This window comes from Triturus cristatus, chromosome 4_1 (assembly GCF_964204655.1).
Source record: "Triturus cristatus chromosome 4_1, aTriCri1.1, whole genome shotgun sequence".
NCBI lineage: Eukaryota > Metazoa > Chordata > Amphibia > Caudata > Salamandridae > Triturus > Triturus cristatus.
This window is the reverse complement of record NC_140585.1, coordinates 517,254,208-517,281,714: the sequence shown is the minus strand read 5'-3', so window position 1 is coordinate 517,281,714 and position 27,507 is coordinate 517,254,208. Positions and strand designations below refer to the sequence as shown.

The 27,507-nt window shown below is 43.7% G+C and overlaps 1 protein-coding gene across 3 annotated transcripts in view; it reads left to right on the top strand.

Moving 5' to 3' along the window:
* Nucleotides 1-27,507, top strand: part of DNAI7 (dynein axonemal intermediate chain 7) — a 543,004-nt gene that overhangs the window by 408,064 nt on the left and 107,433 nt on the right. For all 3 annotated transcript variants that reach the window (XM_085652767.1, XM_085652765.1, XM_085652766.1), the window contains one exon: nt 1,373-1,540. In XM_085652767.1, the coding sequence (XP_085508893.1) occupies nt 1,373-1,540 (168 nt within the window). The remainder of the gene's footprint in view (nt 1-1,372; nt 1,541-27,507) is intronic.

Sequence of the window (27,507 nt, the reverse complement as noted above, 5' to 3'; positions counted from 1 at the left end):
AGTAAATGACTTTTACTGGGATCCACCCACATTGTCAGCTATATTTCCTTCACTACCACTGAGCCTTCCTTCCAAAATGTTCTGTGATCGAATAACATACACTGCCTAAAATTTAGCAGAAGTGGGGGTACTCTCCATTAAAGAATGGCACCCGATGCATGGGTGGGCACGCACAAGATAAGCTAGCTTTGGAAATGTTGAAGCCATTGCTTATTTTGAAAATTACATCTTAGGGAACAGGTTCCCTGGTAAGGAAGGGGCTCTCAGTTACTCGTGCAGGGAGAAGTACAGAGACAGAGAGCACCTGAAATAAAGTGCTACTCTTTGTTAAATGTTCCGCCCACTCTCTCACGATGTGTTATTAGATCTTTAACACAGGGCAGCTTCCCCACCCAGCCCTTCCAGAGAGCAAGTGTCCTGAGTTGGATTCTTTACAGTTACTGTTTCCTAACGGATATCACTGAATTTAGGAACAAAAAATATAACCCTAGAAACATATTAAAATAAAAATGTGTTGTACCCAAGATGTCAAATGATTCACTTTACTAAAAATTTTAAAAGCGCGTGGAACGGCTGGTGCGTCGTAAGCGGTTTTCCTTTCCAAGCATTGTAATTCAGTTTGAACTTTTGGTTTTAAAATTAAATAATTGATTTGTATTTGGCTTTCCGTGGGGATGCGGAGAACCCCTTTCTTTGATACTACTACCCCACATATCGCTGCTGCTGATCCTAATGCAGATGCAGACGTTATTTTTATCAATTTGCTTTATATTTCAAAATCTCATCAACTGAGAGTTTTTCTTTCCCTCTTAATTGAGGAGTTGAAGTGCCAAAAAGGAGAAGCAAGCCCTTCTTCTTTTATACAGCCAGGATCTGGAACCACACCCCTACCTGTGAGGACCACCCAATCCCTACTCCAATTTAGGAAAGAGCTGAAGAATGGCAGCATTTAAGAACACGACTCAATGACGAAGTTAACTGTCCACTTTTAGATGACTAGAGGTCATCTAACCCTTCAGTCTCTGGTTAACTTAATCTGTGCCTTTGACTCTGACCAGCCCTGCACTGCCCTTCGCCTAGGTTCGGTGTATATAAATACAACAAACATATATAGGAAAATGAGCACACTTTTAATACAGACAATGACCAGCAGTTTTGAAAGCTTAGAACAACGTTGCGTTTGTCTGAGTGTTCTTGGAATCCTGTTGTGATCAGTGTTTCAATGCCACAGCAAACTATTACTTAAACATTTTACCACTTCGTGCCTGTGTGTCCTTTTGTAAAATGTCCTGAAGACATTTGAAACATTTCTAGAACTTTCTGTGGCTTTTGCAGAGATTAAACCTTTCTGCGTTTTTTCCCACCCCACCAGGATAACCAATGCAGGCTGGTATCGCTTTCTAACGTCGAAGGCGTGAAGCTTTCACATGTTATGAGGAAATGGATGAGCCCCTTTGCTCTTAGGAGTGCAATGAGACGTGCCGGTGTTAATATCTTTCCAGAAGTAGATTCGGACAGATACGTAAGCATTAACAAGAAGGTGAGTCTTTTAATAATCGTACCAGGTAACTGACTAAACTGTTTTGTATTTAAAAAAAATAGAAATTTAAAATGTTCTGAGTTTTTGTAAGTTGAAATAACACATTTTTTGCGCTGATGCTGGCCAGACCTATACTATATTAACGTATTTATCTTATGGAAGTCACTGCTAGTGACTCGTGTTCCTTTTGGCATTTCCTTGCAAATAAAGTCAATAGGTTTGGATCGACTGTCCTAATCACTGAGGAAATATGTGCAGTTTTCAGCATGTCCAAGAAGAATAAGTTACGTACCTCTGAAAGAGCTGAATATAATAAATATATCTTTCTTCTTCAAATTTCAAGTTTAATTTCAAATGTTTAAAATAGTCGAAACAGTCATACCACCAGGCTAGGACCTATTTTCAGACTGTCACAGTGTAGGGAGGAACAATAGTGGGTACAGAGAATGCCTTCGCACAGTTTTCCCAGATCGTGGACATTCACAGCATGTACTGTACCAAATGCCCTCTAGCCAATGTTCAAGGCTAACTTAGTGGCAGGAGTGCTAAGTATGACCATTCTCAGTGCTTGCTGGGCACAGCCATGCCCAGTTGGTGGAACAAGCAGGGGTGCGGGATACAGTAAGTTTCTGAAGCGTGTGAGGAGTACATTGAGGGCATGGGGGTTTTATATACATAAACTTCAAACTCCTCATCACCGTCAACTACACCCTGAGCGGCACCTTCCTGCACTGTACTGCCGGACAATGCGCCAAACTTCAGCAATGCTCTTGCAGACTTGGTTGCCCCTCTGATCCTCTACTCCAGCACCTAAAACCTCCTCGGTAAACTCAACTACCACCTGGAGGATTTCACCAACCCCAACACGACCAATCAATTCAAGGACCTGTCCAATCTCAGACTTACCCATCTAGTGGAAGGCCCCACACACACTGCCAGACACCTACCTGACCCAATCTTCACCAGCTTCAGCAACATCACAGTAGATAAGCTCAAACCAGTTGTCTGGTTGGACCACACTCATCAACTTCAGCATACCTATCCCACGCCACTACTGAAACACCATCACCAAATAACCACAACGGGACTGGAAAAAGGTCTTTGAAGTATTGTGGTCTTCCAAAGTCCTACACAACTGGCCTTGGCACAAAAGCGACCTCCCTAAATCCATCTCCAAGTTAAACACCTGGGTCACAACCTTCGCAGATACCCTGGCTCCTCTCAAAACCAAGAAAGCCACGAGTACCAGACCGCAAGCAAGCTCGTACGTAGAAGATCTCAGGCCCACCACATGCCACTGCAAGCAACTTATAGAAGAGTTCAGCCTCACCATATGCTACTGCAAGCAACTTGAACGTAGATGGAGGCAAAGCCAGAACGACACAAACAAAGGCACCTACAAATTTGCCCTCAGATGGTACCATCACCAAATCAAAACCACCAAATGCTCCACGCTCAGCAACTGCATCGAAAAAATCACCAAGGAAATACTTGCCATAGTGAAAGACTTCACCTCTTCAGCAGCAATCTGCACTAGTGTAGCCCCTCTCAGGAACTCTGCACCCACTGTCCCTATTCTCCACTAACAAGATTATCAGCATCTATGAAAACCTCAAGCCCTAACTGGACCATTCCACCCTCATAGCCTACCCAGAGAACTACACTGACTACCTGGCCCACTCAGGAAACTGCAATGACCATGCATTCTTTACTGTCCTGAACACCCTCGGACCCCTGCCCTCACCATGTTTTCATCAAAGGTCCGGTTACTATCAACGCAGCCCTCACACTGATCCTGAACGAATTTGTTATTACAACCACCTACCTGGATGCCTGGAAACACGTCACAGTACCCACATGTAATAATGGTATTAAAACTATTCACATTTGAAGTACAAATCACTAGTGACTATAGCTAAACAGACGATTTATTTCATTTCTACATATTCATATACAGGTTTTCATTTCAACAAATTCATATACATATTACACACATCTGGACCCTACAACAACCCTTCACAAAGTTAAAAACATGTACTAACAAAAGATACAGGATCCAGTAGTCTCTATTTCGTCATCTGTAAAACTATAATACATATTCTCCAACGACTCTTCAATTCCCAGCCCTTATCCTTAAAAGCGACTAAGATATCATAGTTTTGACTTGATTATTTGACCTGCCTTCACTTATAGTGCCTCACCGTTATATTATAACAACAAATCAATGATGTCTTATTCAAACTTAAAAAGAGTGATTGTTAATCCTGTGTTCAAAAAATCGCCAGTCATTTTTAAAGAGACTGACTTATTTTAGACCTTATGTTATTTCTGATCAAGCAGAGTTCCACTACTCCCCAAATTCAAAAAACGTCAAACAAATTTGGGATGACCTTAATGGTGTGGGACTATATGTGAAATATGTTTATTAATATAGTTTGGGTCTTTTTAGACACATCTGTGCTACATTTTGAAACATACTAATATGTATATCTGCTATCTGGATGCGGATGGGTCAAATAATCAAGCTGAAATATGACATCATAGTAAACTGAAGGATAAGGACCGGAAGTTGAAGAGTCGCTGGAGATCCACACCCCTCCGGACAACCCATGCAAGAAACCTCAGAATAGTATTAAAAAACCAAACATGACTGGCAAAGTGAATGCCATTTTAGTCTCCTGCTTCCACACACTCAATATGCTCTATAAGATCTTCAGATGGCTCCTAACCAACGCTCACAGTACCGTCACCCAAGCCCTCATCACAAGTATGCTGGACTATGGCATAGCACTCTATTCTGAAATCAACGTTCAATTGACCAGAAGACGCCAGACCATACAAAATTCTGTAAGCCAGGTACACTCTCAACCTCCCACTCACATCAACCGCACATCAAAGATCTCCACTGGCTCCCAATCCACAAACAAGCACTCTTCAAACTCCTCACAGACACATACAAAGCCTTCCACAACATTGGCCTCACGTGGCTCAGCAGCCGTATCAATATCCACAACCTCTGCTCAGCCAGACACATACTCGCACACGCAGAACCAGATTCAGGGGTTGTGCCTTCTCCTACATTGCTCCAAAAGCCTAGAATGACAGCCCCTGCTGATCACAGCCTCCTCCTCAGTTCTTGAATCCTGCAATGAACTGAAGACCTGGCTCTTCAACTTGCCAGGTATCTGGTTCGGGCCATACAGCTCATGCTTCGGCACCAGTGAACTCTCCTGGTTAAGATGTGTGCTATGCAAATACACATAAGATAGCCCCTTATCTAAATATTTAGAAAACGTTTTATTTTACAGGAAATATAAGTGTGTGTTTGTATGCACATGTATTATTATAAAGATACTCAAATACACACACTCACCTAATATTATTTCATTAATAGTAATGGTTTTAGAACCCTATATTTATAATTTATTTATTTTCTATAATGCATGCAAAATTAACATTGCCGTTGTGATTTATGGATTTCAGCCAATTATAAATAAGGATAGTTTGCGTTCCATTTGATTATCATGTTACCAAGACCCCACTCTCGAATTATAGACCTCTCTTTTCACATTTGCTCTCTATTTGTATTATATACAGACATATCAGTGATGGAGTGGAAATTTCAGTATACACTTTACAAATGATATACAATATCATTCTCGCTGGAATACTCATACAATATTTGGTGAACGTTAATAAAAAAATTAGAACATGTTTTAAAGGTGGTTATAGCACATTTATAACCAAATGTTTTGTGATCAATCTTATTGGCATTAAGTCACAACACATACATATTATCAGATAACAAACATTCACAATCATCTATAGAAGTACATTAATCCAGACAGGTCTGTAAATAAAAATCTATACTTTTCCATCATTAGTTCACTGCAAGCAATTAGCAACTGTAAGGAAAGGTTTGGAAACTATATGAATCACATGAGTGCATCTGCCTTACCAAAGGTGATTGCAATGGAGCCCAGATTGTTCAATTTTTAAAATTACATCCAGAACCTTTGTATATTGCTTCTTACAAAATCCTACACATATTGATTACTTGGATCTACTTATCAACTCGTGCCTCTGCAGCATTCTGTTCTATGTCTCTTTGGTCCAGAACGAAGCATAAATTTAAAGTCTTGCCACCCGATTTAGAGTTACTCCATACCCTCGGCAGCCAAGTTTATGCCAATTGACTGAAATTCACGGTCGGCTTAAACTCCTAATGAGAAATTTTGTGTATTGTAGAGCAAAGCTTTGTACAGGAATTAACATGAGAAATCACACTTTTGGAACCCCTCCCTTTTTCTTAGCTCCTGCTTGAGGGTTCAGTGTGAAACGTTCCTTTGAAAACTTTGACCTAACTATTACTTCTAATGTTATGACCCAGTGGAAGGCACCAATGGATAGTTATAGTTAGGACCATGTTTCCATAGGATTATTTCGGTTCACTAATAACTTTGGCACCATTTGACGAAACTTTTTTTTTTTTTTTTAAAAGTCCCTTCCACCACAGCTCCTTCCTGGCATGTTTTGAGGTGGTCAATCAAGTGGAGCCGAGAAAAAGGGATTGCCCCAAAACACATATTCCCCCTGCAATTTTCATAGTAAAATCAGACAGACCTACAGCCAAAACAACTGAACGGAATTGCACCAAATTTGCAAGAAAACTAGTGCCCTAAGGTAACTATATCTCACGCCCTCTCCATACACTGCCTTAGCCCTCATATATTGCATCACTTATGATATGTTCAGTGACTGCATTGATATTATCTGTAATGACATAATTGAGAACAACACTGTGCATGGTGGGGGCACCAATTATAGTTGCTTTGGTGCACAACCTCTAGTTACTTTAAATAACTAACTGGTGAATTTCAGTGGTTTGTTAGTTTAAAATGTTACCTTTTCAGCTCCAAACTGGCGTTTCGTGCTAAAAACATCGAGAAAGGCGACCTGCCGAAACGCGTCTGTTGTGCGCCCAGAGTTCCCGAAATAAATATACCATTGGAACTCTCCCCCGTGAGTGCTGTCTTCTGTGATAACAAGGTACGATTACCTATTGACAGTTTGGAGCTGATATTAAAGGGGGGAGAACCCCCGCCGAGACGAGCACCGTTCATGTGTGCGCCGGGCTGGTGCATTCATGGAGCAAAAAAAAAAATAAAAAATATATATATATATATATATATATATATATATATATATATATATATATATATATATTCACTGAAAAAACCATAGGTTTCACACATGTTATAGTTAGCGGAAATTTTAATCATAAAAAACCATTGAAATTCCCCCGTTATAGTTAGTGCAGGCAACTATAACTCACGCAACCGCAATCCTCTGCTGATGACATATGTGTCTTTATGAAAAAAAAATATTTGTAATATATGTATAGCTAAAATTTAATGAAAGAAGACATGGGCAAATAAGTGTCTAAATACAGTATTAGCATCAGCAGAGGATTGCGGTTGCGTGAGTTATAGTTGCCTGCACTAACTATAACGGGGGAATTTCAATGGTTTTTTATGATTAAAATTTCCGCTAACTGTAACATGTGTGAAACCTATGGTTTTTTCAGTGAATTTGCAAGGTTTTTTAAATGCTAATTCCTAACTATAACGTGTGTGAAACCTATGGTTTTTTCAGTGAATTTGTACGGTTTTTTAAATGCTAGGTTACTTTATGCCATTCGTGGCGTGCGCGCCCAGTTAACTGAGTCTATAAGTGAGTCATTAAATGTATCTTACTGCACACTAGTGACTTAACTGTGTAAATGTCTGTATGTGTCTGTGTGTTGGTGTCTAAGTTGCTCCATGGTTTTATGATTAGCTATATGAGTGTCTATATGGTTATTGATTGGTTGTCTGAATATCTGTATGGGTGCCTGTGTGTTTGTGTGGGTAGGGTGTGTGTTACTCTGTGCGTAGATGTGTTTCAGTGGGTGATTCTATGGGTGCATGGTTTTAAGAGTGCATCTGTGATGGACTGTATGGTTGAGTGAGTGTATGTATGGGTGTGTTAGGGATTGAATGTATATCTCAGTGGTACATTTGTGAGTAACTACATATGTGAAAGGCAGTATATATGCGTGTAAGAGTATATAAGTGGGTATATGTGAGAGTGTGTGATTGTGAGATTGGCTGTATGGATGCTTGTGTGCTTGTATCAATTATTGTATAAGAGCGTAAGAATGTGGTACTATTTTTAAGAGTAAGTGAACTTGAGTGTGTTTAACTGTATAGGTGAGTAAATTGGACTGTGTTTAATTATTTGCACGACTGAGTAGGTGTGTTAGTACCTCAATGGATGATTGGCGGTGTGTGAGTGTCTATATAGGTGTCTAAATACATATGATAGTCTTGTATGGAGAAACTGTAAGTATGAGTGACTGTACAGGTGAATGAGTGGAGTTGTATGTAGACCTAAGAGTTAATAAGTGAGTATCTAGTTATTGGTATTTGAGTACGAATGGTTTTGAGAATGTAACTCTGAAATTTTCAGTCGGTGTTTGAAAGGTTATGTTAGGGTGTGAGAAAATGTGGTAATTTATCACATGGATGACGTCATCAGTGATGTCATCAGTGATGTCATTTGAGATGTCATCAGTGATGTCATGAGTGATGTCACTGACCATGTCATGAGTGATGTAATATGTGACGTCATCAGCAGTGGATTGCGGGCGCGCGAGTTATAGTTAGCTGAACTAACTATAACGGTGGCATTTCATTGGTTTTTTACGAGCGAAATGTCCAGCTAACTATAACGTGTGAAACCTATGGTTTTTTCAGTGAATTTGCAAGGTGTTTTAAATGCTAATTCCTAACTATAACGTGTGTGAAACCTATGGTTTTTCCAGTGAATTTCAAAGGTTTTTTAAATGCTAATTCCTAACTATAACGTGTGTGAAACCTATGGTTTTTTCAGTGAATTTGCAAGGTTTTTTAAATGCTAATTTTTGAATTTATTATTATTTTTTAGATTTGTTTTTTTAACAATATGCTACCTGTGTATATAATTATAGATTTACTGTATCCTGCAATATGGAACGGCTCACCTTTTTTAAAAAAATGTTTAGATATAGTTGAACAGCATAGTTAATATCTTCTACAAACCTCTAAACATTGTGGTTTTTTTTTTAAGGGATTTTTACCGTGCGCGCACCGTAAGCTTACGGTGCGCGCACGGTATGGTACAAGTACGGTGCACGCACGTAGTTTGCATGGCTACGTGCTCCGTGTGCGCATGCGTACGTGATTTACGTACGCATGCGTACTTCGTCTGCGATGTACGCGCATGCGCGCGTTTTCTTTTTGCACATGCGCGCGTGCTCCTTACGATATTTGATTGGCAATTTCAAAGCACATTTACTACTGTGGTAGAGCAACTGATAATTGCTGTAACAGCCTGACACATTTTCCTTATAGTTTAGAGAGGCAGAAAAGAGCACATGTCCTAACAGCTACTTGAGACCATGAGCATGTGGAACCTGGGTGAGTGAGTAGACTAGAGCAAAGGAAATGAGCCTTGGTGACATTGAATGTGTTAGCGTTACACACTACTATCTAAAATACCACACAGTGCTGAATACTTAGCATGGGAGTGCAAGAGAAGCAACTGTCTGTGTTCTAAGAGCGTGCTTCTGGAGACTGTGTATTGTCAGGTGAAAGAGAGATCTGCATGGACGCTTGCAGAACTGCATGAAGACTGCACAGATGTATGTAAGAGTACATGTGGGGTAAGGGTTAATTGCAGTTTGGAACATGTAGGATCTACCTCACCCATGGCAGGTGTGGAAGGAAAATCCACCCTTTTTAAAAAAAATGTGTTAGCATTTGCCTCTCATTTGTGAGATAGTGATTTCTGCTGAATGCAAACCATCACAGTTCAAGAAAACAAGCTGCCCCTTTCCTACGGATGCATGTCTTACAGTACAAGAGCAACACAAATTAAATCTCTGACAACACATTCCTGTGTGCACACAGACTCATGGTGTGATTCTAGGCAGAAAACGATTTTTCATAGGCAATTTCAAAGCACATTTACCGCTGTGGTTTTACAAGTGATAATTACTGTAAGAGCCTGACTCATTTTCCTTATAGTTTAGAGAGGCAGAAAAGAGCACGTGTCCTAACAGCTACTTGAGAGCATGAGCATATGGAACCTGGGTGAGTGATTAGACTACAGCAAAGGAAATGAGCCTTAGAGACATTAAATGTGTTGGAGTGGGTGCCTTTGGATTTTCCCTTCGCGTGTGAGGAGAGAGACAGACTTTCGTTGCCTCCAGCCCCGCTAACTCTGCTACCTTTCGCGACACCCGCTTCGCGGGTGCCGCTCATCTGCCCTGTGACCCTCTGCTCCCTGGTGTGAGCGGCTCCACAGCCGGTGGAGGGATAACGCGCTCCCAGGTCGAGTTAACTTAAAAGTGCACAGTGCGTGGAGCCTACCGGGGGACTGCGAGGACCAGCAGCCCCAGCTCTTCACAGCTGCTGCCTCTTCCCCCGGCGGCCACGCCCCCAGCCTTCAGCCTTATCAACGCCTGGGTGTGTCTGCTGAGTGGGTGCCTTTGGATTTTCCCTTCGCGTGTGAGGAGAGAGACAGACTTTCGTTGCCTCCAGCCCCGCTAACTCTGCTACCTTTCGTGACACCCGCTTCGCGGGTGCCGCTCATCTGCCCTGTGACCCTCTGCTCCCTGGTGTGAGCGGCTCCACAGCCGGTGGAGGGATAACGCGCTCCCAGGTCGAGTTAACTTAAAAGTGCACAGTGCGTGGAGCCTACCGGGGGACTGCGAGGACCAGCAGCCCCAGCTCTTCACAGCTGCTGCCTCTTCCCCCGGCGGCCACGCCCCCAGCCTTCAGCCTTATCAACGCCTGGGTGTGTCTGCTGAGTGGGTGCCTTTGGATTTTCCCTTCGCGTGTGAGGAGAGAGACAGACTTTCGTTGCCTCCAGCCCCGCTAACTCTGCTACCTTTCGCGACACCCGCTTCGCGGGTGCCGCTCATCTGCCCTGTGACCCTCTGCTCCCTGGTGTGAGCGGCTCCACAGCCGGTGGAGGGATAACGCGCTCCCAGGTGGAGTTAACTTAAAAGTGCACAGTGCGTGGAGCCTACCGGGGGACTGCGAGGACCAGCAGCCCCAGCTCTTCACAGCTGCTGCCTCTTCCCCCGGCGGCCACGCCCCCAACCTTCTTGTACTTCATTGGCCTCAGCACCACCACGACGGGGGACGCGCGCGGGACGGAGCACGGGGCGAAGACCGGGCAAAGAGCGGGCCGTTTGAGGCCGTTCGAGTACGTGATAGTCCGGTCCGGGCCCCCCCTCTTTGCCTGTATCCAAAGGTCTTTGAACCATTAGTAAAATGTGTACACGGGAAACCAGGAGCAAAACTTCTTCACTAGCTGCAGCCGGGGCTGTTAAAGGCCCTATTGACACTTACTTTGCTAAAGCTGGCTCCCTTTTGATTGAGGAAATCGAGGTTCTGGAGCGCAGAATCTCACAAGAAATAGACTGGGTAAGGAGGTCTTCAATGGGCCCTATGGCCCAAGCTAGAACCCCAGAAAACAGATCTGGTCTTCCAAACAGCCATAGCACAGACCAGGCAACATGTCCACTCCCAGTCACTAATCCCACCAACCCCGAGCTCACTATTGAGGTCCCGAGTGACTTTGAGGACATGAGCCTTATGGCCCTACCTAACACCCAAATTCTCTAGCTTATAACCACAGAGAACATTGAGACAGCCAAAGTTGTAGGAACCAACTTAGATAGCAATAGGGGTACTAGGGAAGGGGCTATTCCTAAAAAGAAGCAGGGGCTTCAAAATAAAGAAGATCATAGGACCAAAACTCCGAAATCCAAGCAAGTCAGAGGCAAAAGGGAGAAAGGTGCTTCCTCTGACCCTATTGTGAATATATCAGGACCGCCATCTCCCCCAAGAATGATCAATTCAACCTCACTACCACAACTCAGCAGCAACGCACCATTAGACACTACCTCAGACGACATCACTTTAGAGGATATAGGCACACTAGTTAGGTCTCTGCTGAGCCCCCTTGAGGCAAGACTTATCAAGATCGAAGCTAGACTAGTTAGCATCGAAAAGGCAACCGTGCAACTTGCCGACTCAAGGAAAATTGTTAACAGTGGGACCAAAACAACAAGAGAGGGACCAGGACCAAAATCCACCAAAGGCAATGGTCCTCCCACAACAATAATTAATAAACCCCCACAAACTAATCCCAAACCCTCACAACCTGCACCAATCAACGCTCCGGCATCACTAGTTGCAAACAAGGCCCCTATCCCTACCCAACAAACGGCAACTGCTACCCCAAAATCAACCCTTCCACTGAAAGATAATATTCAGCCTCCGGCTAAAGCTAAGAGAGATCCTCCTACTACTGGAGAGAAACCTAATACTACTCCCAAACCTAAATCCATAAACCTCCCCCCAGAAGCAGCACCCTACACTCTAGTTCTGGCGGGGGTTCCTGAACTAAATTCCACCACATTTGAATCCACCACTTCACTCAAAAACAAAGTAATCAACTGGCTCTCCGTAAACAGACCGCTACCGAGAGGAACTACTAGCGATATATCCATGGCTAGGAGGGCAACGTGGGTGGGCTACACTAAGAAATCCATTAGAGGTGACTGTATTCTGGTCACCTTCAGAGATCCGAATACAGCCGCATATATCTGTACCTGTGCTGCTGATGAGGATTTTGCGAGCATCATCCAACCATTACCCCTCTCATTTTTTTACCCCTCAAATCTGTATAACCTTGAGGACCACAGGTGGAGGTACTACCAGGAGTTGCTGGAGGGTTGGGAAAACTGTCACAGGGAGAACAACAACTATCCGTCACACAGGGAAAGACCAACAGAGCAGTTCCCTACATATGGGGATGAGGCCGGCTGGGAAACTGTCACAAGAAGGAGGGGGGGAGGTGGTGGACACAGGAGGGGAATTCCAGGGCCACATAGAATACACTACCCCGCCTATTTACCTACCCATAACCGATACAGCAGTCTTGAAATGGTAGACTGACATGCGGTTGATGAGGGGAACGCAACTCAAATATCTTCCACAAACGAGCCCAAATTCGCCACAGCTGCTGATACTTATTTTTTAGCACCTGGCACAGTTGATCCCAGACAGGTCCCAAGCGTTACGCCTTCCTCTCCTTCCCCTGATAACAGACCCAAGGGTACGTTTCTCGTCCCCACAAATCCACGGCCGCCCCACGAGTGTACTACTACCAACTCGGTTTTTATGGGCACGGCCTCCACCCAACCACTAGAAATAACAGTGATTTCTTGGAATGTGGCAGGCCTTGCTAGCAAAATAGATTGCACAGAATGGGGTACATACATCAGATCAAAAAATATAATTCTTCTACAAGAAACTTGGGCGCGCGAAGAAACAGCATTCCCGGGTTTTGCCTCCTTCTTTAAAGCAGCTAAATGGGGGGGAAGGGGTAGGCCATCTGGGGGACTAACTACTTGGGTAGCCACGGACTTAGGTTGCCAAGCTACTTATTTAGAGACCGCTTCTGATGATCTATTGGCTGTCTCACTCGAGTGGCCGGACTCATCGAAATTGCTAGTAATCAATATCTACTCAAGGCCGGTTCCAATGCACAAAGAATCTGGCACAGTGGATGAGCTAGCCAAGCTCTTAGAAGGAATCCCAAGCGAACTTGCTTGCCTGGTAGGAGGCGATTTCAATGCTCAATACGAACCACTGCCTGGGCTACGTGATGGTCCTTCCCTGGAGGAAGATTCATATTGGCTTATACCTGAGACGGTGGCACCACCCCCACGGGCCTGGACTCCTTTAGCCCTACAGATAACTGCCCTCACCCTCAACCTTGGCTTAAGGGCATGCAACGGTCGTACCAAATCAGACACACCAAGTACCCATACTTTTAACAAACCCGGCAGCGAATCCAGATTGGACTATATTATGGTCAAACTGTTTATGTGGCCAGCAATAGTCGACTTTAAAGTCACCCCAAGATTAGACAGTGACCACAATTCCCTGGAACTGACTTATTCCCTGCCTGGGAGAGAGGCAATAATCAATGGGTCGGACAAAGATAAAACGGGCCTCCTACTTGAAAATAATCGTAGGAAGGTCAAGTGGGAGAAACTGGCCAGCAACCCAGAACGAATATCCCGGCTATATGAAAGGATAATCCCATTACTGGAGGATGCCTTCCAGCTAGGAACTAGGGTCTTAGACGATGCTACTAGAGGAGAGCTTGCACAAATACATGCAGGCATCCTCACCACCCTAGAGCAGGACCTATTCTCATCTGCAAGGCAAAGGAATGGCCCTAAACCGAAGACATCTTGGTATAATGCCGCTTGCAGGGAAGCCAAGGCCCACTTGCTACTTGCTATAAAGGAACACCATAACAAAGATGAAATCCGCGCCAGGAGAAGATCATATAAAATCCTCCTGGAGAACGCAAGGGCAGAATGGGACCACGATTACTGGGAAAACCTCACTAATGCATTAACAGCTAGAGATTCCCGTAAATTTTGGCGCGTAGTGGCGAACGGCACGGAGGATTTATCCTCCGCAATAGAGCCCAATATAGCCCCTACGGTATGGCAGACCCACTTTGAGGCCCTGTACGCAGAGGGTGGGGGTGAACAGAACAGAGATGGTTCCACAATTTCATCCTGTCCCACTAGGGTTGTTTTCACTGAAAAAGAAGTGAGGGACGCCATTAAAGGGCTAGCTGCCGGAAAAGCCCCAGGACTTGATGGGGTGCCCGGAGACCTGTTTAAGCAGGAACCCGGGATATGGGCACCCTATCTTACACTAATATTCAATGCCATTGCGGGGGGACTGGAGGTGCCCGATACTTGGAGGGGAGCAGAGGTGGTCCCAATTTACAAAAAGGGATCCCCCTTGCTCCCTTCCAACTATCGTCCTATCAGTCTAATCGACATATCCCAAAAATTGTTCGGGAGACTGATTCTGAATCGACTGCAGGCCTGGACCGAAGAAATGGAAATTTTGTCCCCTTACCAGGCAGGATTCAGGGAGGGTGTATCAACCATAGACCAAATCTTCAGGTTAAATCTCCTCTACTGGAGAACAGCTGTAATCGAGGGCGGCAGTCTATATACCATCTTTGTAGACCTACGTGCCGCCTTTGATTTGGTTCCCAGAGCGAGGCTATGGAGAGTCATGGAAGAGTTGAATGTCCCTACTGATATCCTGACAATCCTGATGAGACTCCACTACAACAACTACGCTCGCGTAAGGTGTGGCAAAGGTGGCAAACTAACCGAAAGGTTCCCCGTTCGCAGAGGTGTGAGACAGGGTTGCGTGCTCGCACCGACCCTGTTCTGCATCTTTGTGAACGGGGTTGTTGCCCACCTAAACAGGATCCCCAACTCCGATGCCCCAAAATTGACCGGCAGCAGGGTGCCTGCAATCATGTTTGCAGACGACACCCTGCTGCTGTCTAAATCCCCCATGGGGATTCAGCGCATTTTGGACGGTTTTCTAGACTTTTGTAATGATCGGGGATTGGAAATCAACCCCCAAAAAACTAAGTTCATGATCCTGAACCCCAACCCCCAGAATCGAGCCCCACCCAGGCTAGGCACAACACAACTGGAACGTGTGCACAATATTGAATATTTGGGGATCACGTTAAACGAACATCTATCGTGGACGTCTCATCAGGCCAAAGTGACCATCAAACTGGCACAGTTGGCGGGTGGCACTATGCGCCTGGCGAACAAATCCTTTTATCGTCCACTAACCCCAATTATTCACATATATAAAACTCAAGCACGGGCGGGTGTCACATATGGGGGTGAGCTCTGGGGTCACACTCATCTCCCAAAGTTACAGTCCACCGAAAATAAATTCCTGAGACAGGTCACTGCCCTCCCCCAGAGCACTCCATTACTCCCCCTCAGATTAGATCTGGGAGTAAGACCAATAACAGAGGAGCTAGGTCTTAAACCCCTAACCTTTTGGAGGCGTTTGTGGTGCAGCCCCGATCTCTTAAATTACAGAGAGGAACTCCAGGAATTCTTGCAGCTGCGGAATGCCACGAGGATCCCGTGGCTGACCTATGTCATGGGAAGGCTCGAGGATCTGGGCTACCCGGAACTATGGACGGATCCTTCCAACTCCTGTACAAAGATTTCAAAGAAGGTACTCGCGAGAGCATACTACGAACTGATGCTCACAAGAGCTATCAACGACAGCCGTGAAGGATCCCTGACACACTTATTCCTGAAAGCGAAAGACTCTTACTGTCTCGAAAGTACTCTTGATGCGATCTCCCCTCTGCTAACGAGGAAACTATTCTTTCAATGGAGATACGGATGCCTCCCTCTAGCATTTTTTACAGCGTCTTGGTCTCCTCGCTCCACCATAGCAACTTGCCCTGTCTGTGCTCATCCGAAGGAGGATGAAGTTCACGCTGTTTTCTTCTGCAAGGGCTACGAGAGGAGCAGGAAACGTTGGTTAGTCCCGTTACTCAGGAACTTGGGCTTCAGATCCTTCCAACCTGCCTATAGAGTCTTAAAGACAGATCTTTCGCCTATTGTTGTCTTTGCACTTTCAAAATTTTTAACCTCCCTGTGGTTTACTCGTAGTCGCGTGCTGAAAAGACTTGTATAACAGACCCCCTGATAGACTTTAGCACAGTACACTGTACCCTCTGTTCTCCTTTTAATGTATTTTAATGTCTTAACTATTGGATCACATCATGTTTAATACGTTTATAACTGTGTATATTTTGTTATGTATCTTTCATGATCTGTGATCGAAATAAAGATTTTTGAAACGGAAACGTTAGCGTTACACACTGCTATCTGAAATACCACACTGTGCAAACCATCACAGTTCAAGAAAACAAGCTGCCCCTTTCCTACGAATGCAAGTCTTACAGAACCAGACCACCACAAATTAAATCTCTGACAACAAATTCCTGTGTGCACACAGACTCATGTTGTGATTCTAGACAGAAAACAGAATTCCTGGGTGATACCAGTACACCTTGACTTATTTTGAAGACATACTCCATATTATCTGACAAGTTCATGGCAGTTAAATTTCTTCCAAAACATAAAATGTAAAACACAACTTTAAAACAAGAATCTCATTTACATTTTTTTTTATCAAAATGCACCACATACATCCCCTCCCAAATTCATAACTCACCTTTAAAAGTAGTTAGTTGAGAAAGAAATGTGGCACTCACACAGCAGATTATCAGAGCCAGAATCTCTGAACTGTACACCTCTCAGAAGAACCAGTAAATGGCAATGTTTCCCTCTCTTTTTTCACACATATACATGTTAACTTCAAATCACAGTGCTTCCCACATTTTTTCAAATGGAAACACACATTTCTATTGGTTGCAAATTTCAACCCTTTTCTAAATGATTCCTACCCCCAACATGACTTCTGCCTGCTACCATAGCAACAGGTCATGGAACACTGGTGTGAGCAGAGAGGTCAGAAGTTCAGCACACAATGTTTCTAATCCAAAGAGCAAGAGTGCTTGACTTTTCAAACCTAACAGCAACTCTAAAGTAATGTTCTGTGGGTACACATTTTTCTGAACCAATACAAAACATGCTTTTAAAAATTTAAACTTACAGCCTAGTTTTTTGTGTAGAATGATCTGAAATAGCCAATGAGCTCTTTTTATTAAAAAAAAGTATGTAAGCCTCCATTTTACAACTATCTTTCTTTTCATACTGCCATTCTAATGAAAGACACCTTCTGAGTGCATCCAGATCTCCTTGAAAGATGTTCACAGTGTGGATTGTAGGTCATAGCTATGTCTTCTGGAGTGAAAAGTATGCAGAAAAAAGAGGTATTTTCAAAGATCTTGCTTTGCCAAATGTAGACATTAAATGGATTTGTCAGAGAGGGTTAAAGTGGCACCAATTAATGCCCTTGGTGAAATCCTTTCTACATCTCCCACAGCCTGACCTTTTAATTGTGCACTGTGGTGGAAATGACCTAGGCACTTTAACTGGGGTAGGTCTGGAAATGCTTGTTAAGGACACCTTTGTGCAATTGATGTCACTTTTTCCACAAACTACCTTTGTATATTCTAATATATGCCAAAGGCAAAAGTGGAACTGGTCCAACCATTATTGTCCACAGATTGACAAAGCAAGAAAGCACGTCAATAAGTCGGTTTCTGCTTTCCTCAGAGACTATGGTATGGGTTCTATATACCACAACAACTTGCGTTACAACATGCAAGGCATTTATAGAGGAGACGGTGTTCATTTCACTGATGAAGGCAACAGAGTCTTCCTCTTGAACTTTAGACTCTGCATCGGTACTTACTTGTAGGTACAAAAAACACTCAATAAACACAACGGCTCTTTTTAGAGCCAACCAACATCTAAACACTTATACTAGATTTTTTAATCTATTTTGTTATGTTTTTTTTGCCACCGTGCGCGCACCCCGCGATATTTTTTGTAATTTTTTTTTTTTGAGACCTAAGAGGTCTTTCATGGTCCCCCTGACATGGCCTAGAGGGTCAGGGACTCTCTACCCTGCCCCCTTTTCACGTTTTCCTCTTTTGTTTTTAACTCTCTTCTACCTCTAAAACTCAAAATGGCGGCTAGCGAGGCGCGCACCGTGCGCGCACCCCGCGATTTTTTGAAAAAAAATAAAATGTTTTATTCACCCTTCGGGGTCCTTCAGGGACCCCCTGACAAAGGCTAGGGGGTCAGGAACTCTCAACCCTGCCCCCTTTTCACGTTCGCCACCTTCCTTTTCCACTCTCACACTGAAAACAAACAAAATGGCGGCCGACACTTCCTGATTTCGACCGATTCGAATGTTGACTGACAGTAATCCACCAATCAGAATTACGCTCGCGCACGTTAGGGTGCGCGCACCGTGCGCGCGCCGTGCGCATACCGTGCGCGTACGGTGCGCGCGTATAGACATGTATGTGCTTTTAACTGCAATTTTCTCAGGAACTACTGAACAGATTGACACCATATATGCAAAAGGCACATGCCTGACCTGAGGACTACCTCTCTGCCAAATTTCAAGTAATTCTGTTCAGACGTTCGGGCTGTACCTTCGACTAAAGGTCCTATGGGAAAATGCATGGGGGAAAACGCGTTTTGGGACCCCCCTTTTTTCTCAGCCCCCGCTTGACGAATCACCCCGAGACTTTCAGGATAGGAGCTGAGCGGAGCGCCCCATTAGTTTTGAAAATTTTGCGAGGATTAGTCAACCGGCGCGAAAGTTATTCAAAATAGAATTTTGAGATTTTCTATGGAAACACGGTCCTAATTATAACTATCTACTGGCGACCGCCAGTAGATAATATATATATTACCTACTGGCGGTCGCCAGTAGGTAGTTATAGTTAGGACCCTGTTTCCATAGGAAAACCGCAACATTCTATTTTGAATAACTTTGGCGCCGGTCGACGAATCCTCGCCACATTTTCAAAATAGGTGGGGCGCTGCGCTGCGCTCCGCTCCTACCCTGAAAGTCTCAGGGGGATTCGTCAAGCGGGGGCTGAGATAAAAGGGGGGTCCCAAAACGCGTTTTTCCCATGCATTTTTCCATAGGACCTTTAGACACAGCCACAGCCCGAACGGCTGAACAGAGTTCCTTGAAATTTGGCAGAGAGGTAGTCTACAGGTCAAGGAAGTGCCTTTTGTAGGTTTGGTGTAAATCTGTTCAGTAGATTCTGAGAAAATAGCCTTTAAATCAATATATATATCTGAGCCAGCTTACGGTGCGCTTACGGTGCGCTTACCGTACGCGTACGGTGACGTGCGCGAGCGCGATTCTGATTGGCTGTTCGATCTAAGTAAACATTCGAATCGGTCGAAACCAGGAAGCGGCGGCCGCCATTTTCTCTCTCGCACTCTGAGGGGGGCTGCAAAAACCAAGACAAAAAAATCTACAGGGGGAGTATATTCAGTTCTTAAACACCCAGCATCCATATATGGGTCCCCAAACAACCCCCAAGGCCAAAAAAACTAATTTATTTTTTTTCGAAAAATCGCCGATTACGCTTACGTACGGCAAAAAATTTATAAAAAAAAAAAATTATCCACACTTTCCCCACCCCGTGTGCAAATGGTGCCCGTAGGGCACCATTTGGTCATGGCCTAGATAATTAAATGGAAAGTACAAATGAATAACGTTCACAACGAAACGCATAATATGTCCCCCATGTGCGCACGGTGCGCGAAGCGCATCGTGCGTACATGGCCCATCCTGCGTAAAGTGGGCGCGCGGTGCGCGAAGCGCACCGCGTGCTCACTGTGCGCGCACGGTGCGCGAAGCGCACGGTGCGCGCACGGAACGAACTGCGTTAACTGGGCGCGCACGCCACGAATGGCGTAAAGTAACTTAGCATTTAAAAAACCGTACAAATTCACTGAAAAAACCATAGGTTTCACACACGTTATAGTTAGGAATTAGCATTTAAAAAACCTTGCAAATTCACTGAAAAAACCATAGGTTTCACACAAGTTATAGTTAGCTGTACATTTCACTCGTAAAAAACCAATGAAATTCCCCCGTTATAGTTAGTGCAGGCAACTATAACTCACGCGACCGCAATCCTCTGCTGATGACATATGTGTCTTTATGAAAAAAAAACATTTGTAATATATGTATAGCTAAAATTTAATGGAAGAAGACATGGGCAAATAAGTGTCTAAATACAGTATTAGCATCAGCAGAGGATTGCGGTCGCGTGAGTTATAGTTGCCTGCACTAACTATAACGGGGGAATTTCATTGGTTTTTTACGAGTGAAATGTACAGCTAACTATAACTTGTGTGAAACCTATGGTTTTTTCAGTGAATATATATATATATATGATTAATTAGGTTAACTGTTCCATCAGAAAAACATTTATTGTGTTGCTAATAACTTTGGCACCATTTGATAAACCTCCACAAATCTTTCCAAAAAGGTGCATGGAAAGGTTTTGCAGTGATCCAAAAAGCAGGGGCTGAGAATAAAAGGTGGATTCAAAACACAAAAGCCCCATGCTGAATAGAATTACACCAAATTTGTCAGGAGGCTAAATCTTGGTCCGCAGATTGTGCTTTTAGTGATATGGTGTAAATCCGTTCAGCAGTTTAAAATTAAGGTTCAAATATAATTGCATTTCTGCACAGTTGGTGTTCAGATATGCTCCAATTGGCCAATTTAAAGGAGACCAGTCAATCCTGATTGGTTGTTGACAACCTGAACCATATTTTTTGGCAGCCATTACAAGACTCCAGGACTTGGTCCTTGTATATGTACGGGGCAGGGTGAGCACACCCATACCACAATGGGTATGTTGGGGTACCCCAAAGGGTCCCCCTTTTATTTGCTAGCCAAAACATGCTGTGGCAGCACTTACAGGTTTCTGGTACATGGTCCTATATTAAATGCATTGTAGTGAATGGCTAGTTTTGAGGGTTAGAAAAAGACGCATGTACAAAGGATGAGAACTGTTTTTATGTACAACACAAGCCATTTGTTGATTGTACCAGACTAATATTAGGAATTGTGGTGTGTTCTAAGGTGATTTTACCCTGTGAAAAATGCGGAAATCTGCTGGGATTTCATGAATCATGTTTGAGGAAAAACCGTTTTCACTCTTGATTTCTCATAGGTTATGGAAGGTGCTCAAGAAGCTGAAATTAGAGAATGTTCTTTGTAAATTCATACTATCTTTCTAAGTCATGTGAAAGTAGTCTGACATTCTCAGTAAAACATGTACTTCTAACAGCAGTAGCCTGTCAGTTGATTTACCTGTGTTAGACTGCAGCCTCCCAGAGTGTTCTAAAGAACAACTAGAGCGCTAACAGTCTTACTTATGAGAAACATGTGGCAGTCCTGAAGCCATCTTGATTGAATCAAACTGGTAACATTTTAAACATTTCATTTAAAAAGGAACAAAATGGGGGTTCATTTTGTCATAGAAATTAGTGCTGTAGAAAGCACAATTAGGACACATTTTAAATGAGTTCTCAAATTACTTCCACATCAATTTAATTATAACACGCAGACAGAAACATGCACTCATAAAACCAGAAGCAGACTGCCAGTTTACTCCCTGGTGATCAACTGAAGCTTTACCACGTGTTATAATGAGCAACTAGGGTGCTAACATTCCGAATTCATGACAAAAGTGTGGCACATATAAATGCCATCTTGATGGAATACATGTGGAAAACTGAAACCACTTTCTATTGTGGATACTGCAGTAAATAGGGAAATTAGGGAGCTTCATAACAAAAAAAATCTCCCAAGATAGCTACCAGAGACAAAAGAGCCCAAAGGCCATCCATTACATAGCTTTAGTATAACCCAATGTCATTTTATATAGTGTGGACATGATCCGAAGTTTTTGGAGTGCTTTACATGAGAACACATTTATTTTGGTTTTGGGCACGGGAAGAATATTGATTTGCCCTGGATCACAGTATGTTGAGTCAGTGTTCAAACTCGACAGTTACAAAGTCAGCAGCTCTGGCCATAACACCACATCCTCTCCCCTAAGAGCAAAAAATAATGAAGTGATAAATTGGGTGAAAAATCAAAGATACAAAATAATTTAAAAGTGCTTTGTCGCTATTTGCAAGTCAGAAAATGTGTTCTCATGTTAGTTTTTTAGACCACTCGCCATAATGTCTATGGGAAAAGACCTCCTAATTTTTATCATTTCTAAAGGGAATGCTTTGGGTTTTACACTTGATTCCATCAAGATAACTTCTTGTGTGCCACACTTTCGTAATAAATACAGAGGCCCTTATTCCGATGTCGGTCAGAGTTGCCACCTACTGACACCACTGTGGAATGATAACTGATCGACCTCAGGTCGGCGGTTCCCACCACATTATTATGTGCGACCGCAGGCTCCCATTAAGAAATGGGAGTTTGGGAACATCTCTGCACCCTGAACAGATCCAGGGGGCAAGGGGGCCCTGCTAGGCGCCCGAAATGTCTTTTTCTGACAGAAAGGCTGACATGGAAAGGCTATAAGAAACAGAAATCATAATCCCAACCGCGGAAACGCCATCCTTAAGGGATTATGAGGCCTTTCTGACCAACCGACGGGCTCCTTGAGGCTGTCGGATTGTGTTGGTCGGTTCCTCTGACTGCTGCCTCCCACCACACACATCGTAACCGCAACAGTAGATGTGGTTCAGACCGCAACCTACAAGCCGTCGGTTGCGGTTCAAACCGCATCGTAATGAGGCCCAAAATGTTAGCGATCTAATTGTTCATTAGTACACTATGGGAAGATAGAGGTTAGGGGCACTGACTCAGACAGTAGAGGTCAAGGAGGAAGAGGCAGCAAGTTAACCATGCTGGGCACACAGGAGGGGCAGTGGCAGCACAATAGACAATGAAGGGCAAGGCAAAGAGGGAAGGGGCAGCAAACCAGACCATAAAGGACAGGCAAGAGAGCCTGTGACAACACAACTGACCACTGAGGCCAGAAAGGAGAGGCAATGGCAGCACAACCATACAGTCCAACAGACATGATTCAGGCATGACCCTCATTTTTTTAAGCCCAAAAGAGCTTTATTTTAGCTGTCTCCCGCATAAAATTACCTCTTTTTCAATGCAATTCAATGGGGGAAAATCAATTTCCGCAATTTTATTTTCAAATTTGAAATGTTGACATTTATTAAAGGGCAGAAAGAATGGGGAAGGGTGATGGACATGGACAATGGATGGAGGTGGCAAGGGCACCAAACTGACCTGCCAAGCGCCAGGGGTTGTGGCACCACAATACACCACACAGGGCAAGCAGGATTGCAGTGCAGCACAACGGCCCATGGAAGGCAATAGGGAGGGGGCAGGGCAGTGCACATGGACAACAGAGAGCAGTGGGGAGTAGGCAAGGGCAGCAAGCTGACCATACAGGGTAGGCAGCAGGGGCAGCTGCACCACAACGGACCATGGAGGGGAGGTGAAAGGTGGCAGGGGCATGCCAAGGCACCATGGAAGTCAGAAGGGAGGCAATAGGGTCCCACACATGGACAACAGAGGGCAGGAGCAAGAGGGCAGGAGAAGCAAGCAGGTCATGCAGGGCACTGGAAATACAACACACCATGGAGGACAAAAGGGAGCCTATAAAGCATACATACGGACAATAGAGAGAAGGTGGGAGGGGCAGGGGCAGCACGCTGACTGCACAGGGCAGGTGGGAGGGGCAGATCCAGCACATAAGAGCATGCAGGGTAGAGGAGAGGGTTAGTGGCAGCACAACAGCCATGATGGACAAAAGGGAGGGGGCAGGGACATGCACAAAGGACCATGGAGGACTGAAAGGAGGAGTAGGGCTGGAAACTGACAACTGAGGGTAGGGAAAGGAAGTGGAGCTTCATAGCATACCACACAGAGTGGGCAGGAGGAGTAGTTGCAACACAACAGAGCATGGAGGGCAGAAGGGAGTGGATGCAAAACGGACCATGGAGGGCAGGAGGGAAGGTATAGGAGCATGGGATTCAGACAATGGAAGGCAAGGTAGGGGGAGCTGGGATAGGCAGCAGCCATCTGAGCTTTCTGCGCAGACAGGAGGGGCAGTGGCAACTCAACAGAATACTCAGAGTAGACAGGAGGGGCAGTTGCAGCTCCGTGGAGCATCGTGGACAAAAGGGAGGGAGCAGGGGCATGCACACTGACCTCGGATTGTGAAGGGAAGCAGGTTTGGGGCAGCAACCTAAGCAGGAGAGCAGTGGAAGGGGAATAGACTAAGGCAATGGAGGGCAGGAGGAGTGAGAAGGGTCAGCAAGGTAACTGGACTGGAGGGCAGTGGCAGCACAATGGACCAGCCAGGGCAAGAGGGTGGGGGCAGGTGCATGAACTCAGACAAAAAAGGGCAGGGAGGAGGGGGTATGGGCAGTAAGCTAAATATGCTGGGCAGACGGGAAGGTCAGTGACAGAAGAACAGGCAAACAGGGCTAGAGATTCACTGAAAAAAAAACAAAGGTTAAAGTGATGTCATAGTGAGGAATTGTAAAAAGTTCAAATTTTACAATAGCCTTAGAAATTCACTGAAAAAACGAGGTAGAGTTAGGTGAAAATGTTACGTAAATCATACCATTTGAAACTAACAAAATCACCAGTTATGGTTCTCTAAAGTAACTATAACTTGTGCTCTAGGGTATCTATGGCATTTCAGATGTGATTAGGAATGTTATACATGTAGTCAATAAGTATTTCATGAGTGATTTAATATGCAAGGGTTTAAGTTGGGGGATTGTGTCCCTGAGACGAATTAAAGGTCGGAGAGAGGCTGCATGCCCCCCTCCCCTTCATATATATGTTTAGGCTCCAGGGGAAGGAGTCCCCCAGGCCTGAAGGCCAACCCTATGCTGTGCACACCAAAGCCAGTGCATGGTGTGGGGATGGCAGCCTGCTGGTGGTTTAGCCACAAGGCCTGGTGGCAGGCCAAACCTTATGGCCAACCCCCGCTGTGCACGGCCAAAGGCTTTGTGCTGCATGGGGTGGCTGTCTGTGGGGAGTTGAAAGCAGTGAATGGCTGTAAGACAGACTCTTCGGCTATCCCCACACCAGACTCGACCAAAGGCCATGAGTGGTGTGTAGTTGGCTGCTTCCAGTGAACCCCAAGCTGCATGCATTGAGAGGCCTTGCGCAGCGTGGGGATGGCTGCTTCTGTTGCTAACTCTCTGCTGTGCACGGCCCAAGGCACAGTGTGGGGTTTGCTGCCTGTGGGGCATTTGTCATGGAGGTTGGTTGCAGGGACCAGCCCCCCACTGCACACGGCCAGGGAGAAAGTTGGTTTTAGCTATGGTAATAAAATACTACTTTACATTTTTTGGGAAACTAGACATTTTCTGAAACAATATTGTTATAGTTAGGTGTGATAATAAAAAGTCTGTTTCTAAATAAAGTTTGAGAAATTTACTGGAAAAAACAAAGGTTAAAGTAACAATATAATAATAATATTAATGATCTTTATTAGGCAGTAATCACAGCCATAAAAGATACAAAGACAAAAAATCTGTAACAAATCCATTAAAACAATACATCATTGCTTAAGTGAATAAGTCAGTGACAACATTACCATTTTGAACTAAAAAAAAACCCACAGAAATTCACCAATTATAGTTTGCAAAGCAAACTATACTTGCGTCCCCACCATGAACTACTTATGACCTCACATATTACTTCACTCATGACATGTTCTGACATCATTTATGTAATTACTTATGACATCTCAAATTACATCATTGATGACATCATCCAATGAGTGTGTTAGTTTGTTTTATAATTTACATGTTGGCGTGTAGCTACCGTATTACTTTTCTCCCTAATGTTATACAGCCTGTGTTCAGTTAATGTGTGTGCATACAGAACGCAAGTGCTTCTAATGCATCTTAGGTGTGTAGAGGAATTGATGTTGTAACTTTTTTTAACCTAATTATAACATGACTTTAACCTTCGTATTTTTCAATGAATATATGGAGTTATGGAAATGGCGGTCGCCAGTAGGTAGATATAGTTGGGACCTATTTTCCATATATCTATCTATCTATCTATCTATCTATCTATCTGTCTATCTATATAAATATATATATATATATATTCCACAATCCTCAGACAACGCTGATGTTGCAAAATCAGGTACGGACGACTCGGTAGGTTATTAAAGATGCAGTGCTTTATTATCCAAAGACAGCAGCATGACGCGTTTCGACCGGGTAAACCCGGTCTTGAGCACATGACATGCCCAAGACCAAACGTGTTTAAATACTGTGGTGAATTGAACAAATTATCCTCCTACTACCTCATAGAAAGCAACAAAATACTATAGGTAACACACATTAGCACGCTTCAATTATAGTGTGGCCAGCAATAAGTATAGGTAATGGGATTCACATATCCAAAATGGATCCGAAAATTTCACCACACATATAAATACATCACAGAGATGAATATACAAAATTCTCGATATTTGTAAGACATAAAGGGCAAGTGCCCAATTCTGTGCAATATAAGAAGCGTATAATACATTGAAAGTAATACCCAATAGTCAAGTTCACTTAAAATGCAAGTAGCCATGTGCAGTAGAGAACACAACAGAAAATATTAGTGCTAATAAAAATTAAAATACACAAATCAAATTATTAAATCATAATAGATTTGCTCAAAATACATAGCTAGACTCAAAATAACATTATCAATTAAAAAGAAAAGAAAGTGCACAGTGCCTATACAAAGTACAGAAAAGTGCAAAAAGTTAAATGAATGCATTCAAAATTCTTAACCAGGTACAACAAGAGAGTAAAAGGACCCAGGAGTGCAAAATTCCAATATAATGTGCAAACAGTCGCAAAAGTTCATGAATAGAAAGGACTAATATCTATTATCCTTCCAAATAAATGAATAAAACAATAAAGTGCATTAAGCCCCCTCCTGCCCAGCTGATCAATACCCGATCCTCACACCTCACAATTACCGAATTAAAACTAGGAAAACTAGGAAACTAGTAAAACCAGCCAAAAGTCTGATAAAAACAAGGCATAAAAAGGAAACCGATAAAAACCAACCGAGTTAAAAAAAAGACTTAAAACTCACTCATTATCTACATAACAGCAAAAAGATATCGCTCATAAGTCATAGAGCTCAGGTTACATGATAAAACAAGTCAAATAAAAAATGGGGACAAGCCGGCTCCATAGACTGATCTGAACAATGAAGGACCTTATAAAAAGTTGTGAAGATCCTCTCCAGTATTAAGACCATTAGGGATCTTCGTGTCCAATAGCAAGATATACTGACTCTCTAGCTGCCGTAACTTACTTTCCCTGTCACCACCTCTTTTAGACCATGGGACTGCGTCAATAACAAAATATCTTAAATCATTAAGATTATTGTGGTGTACTAATTTAAAGTGACGTGCCACAGGGTAGCTGGAGTCAGAATAAACAATAG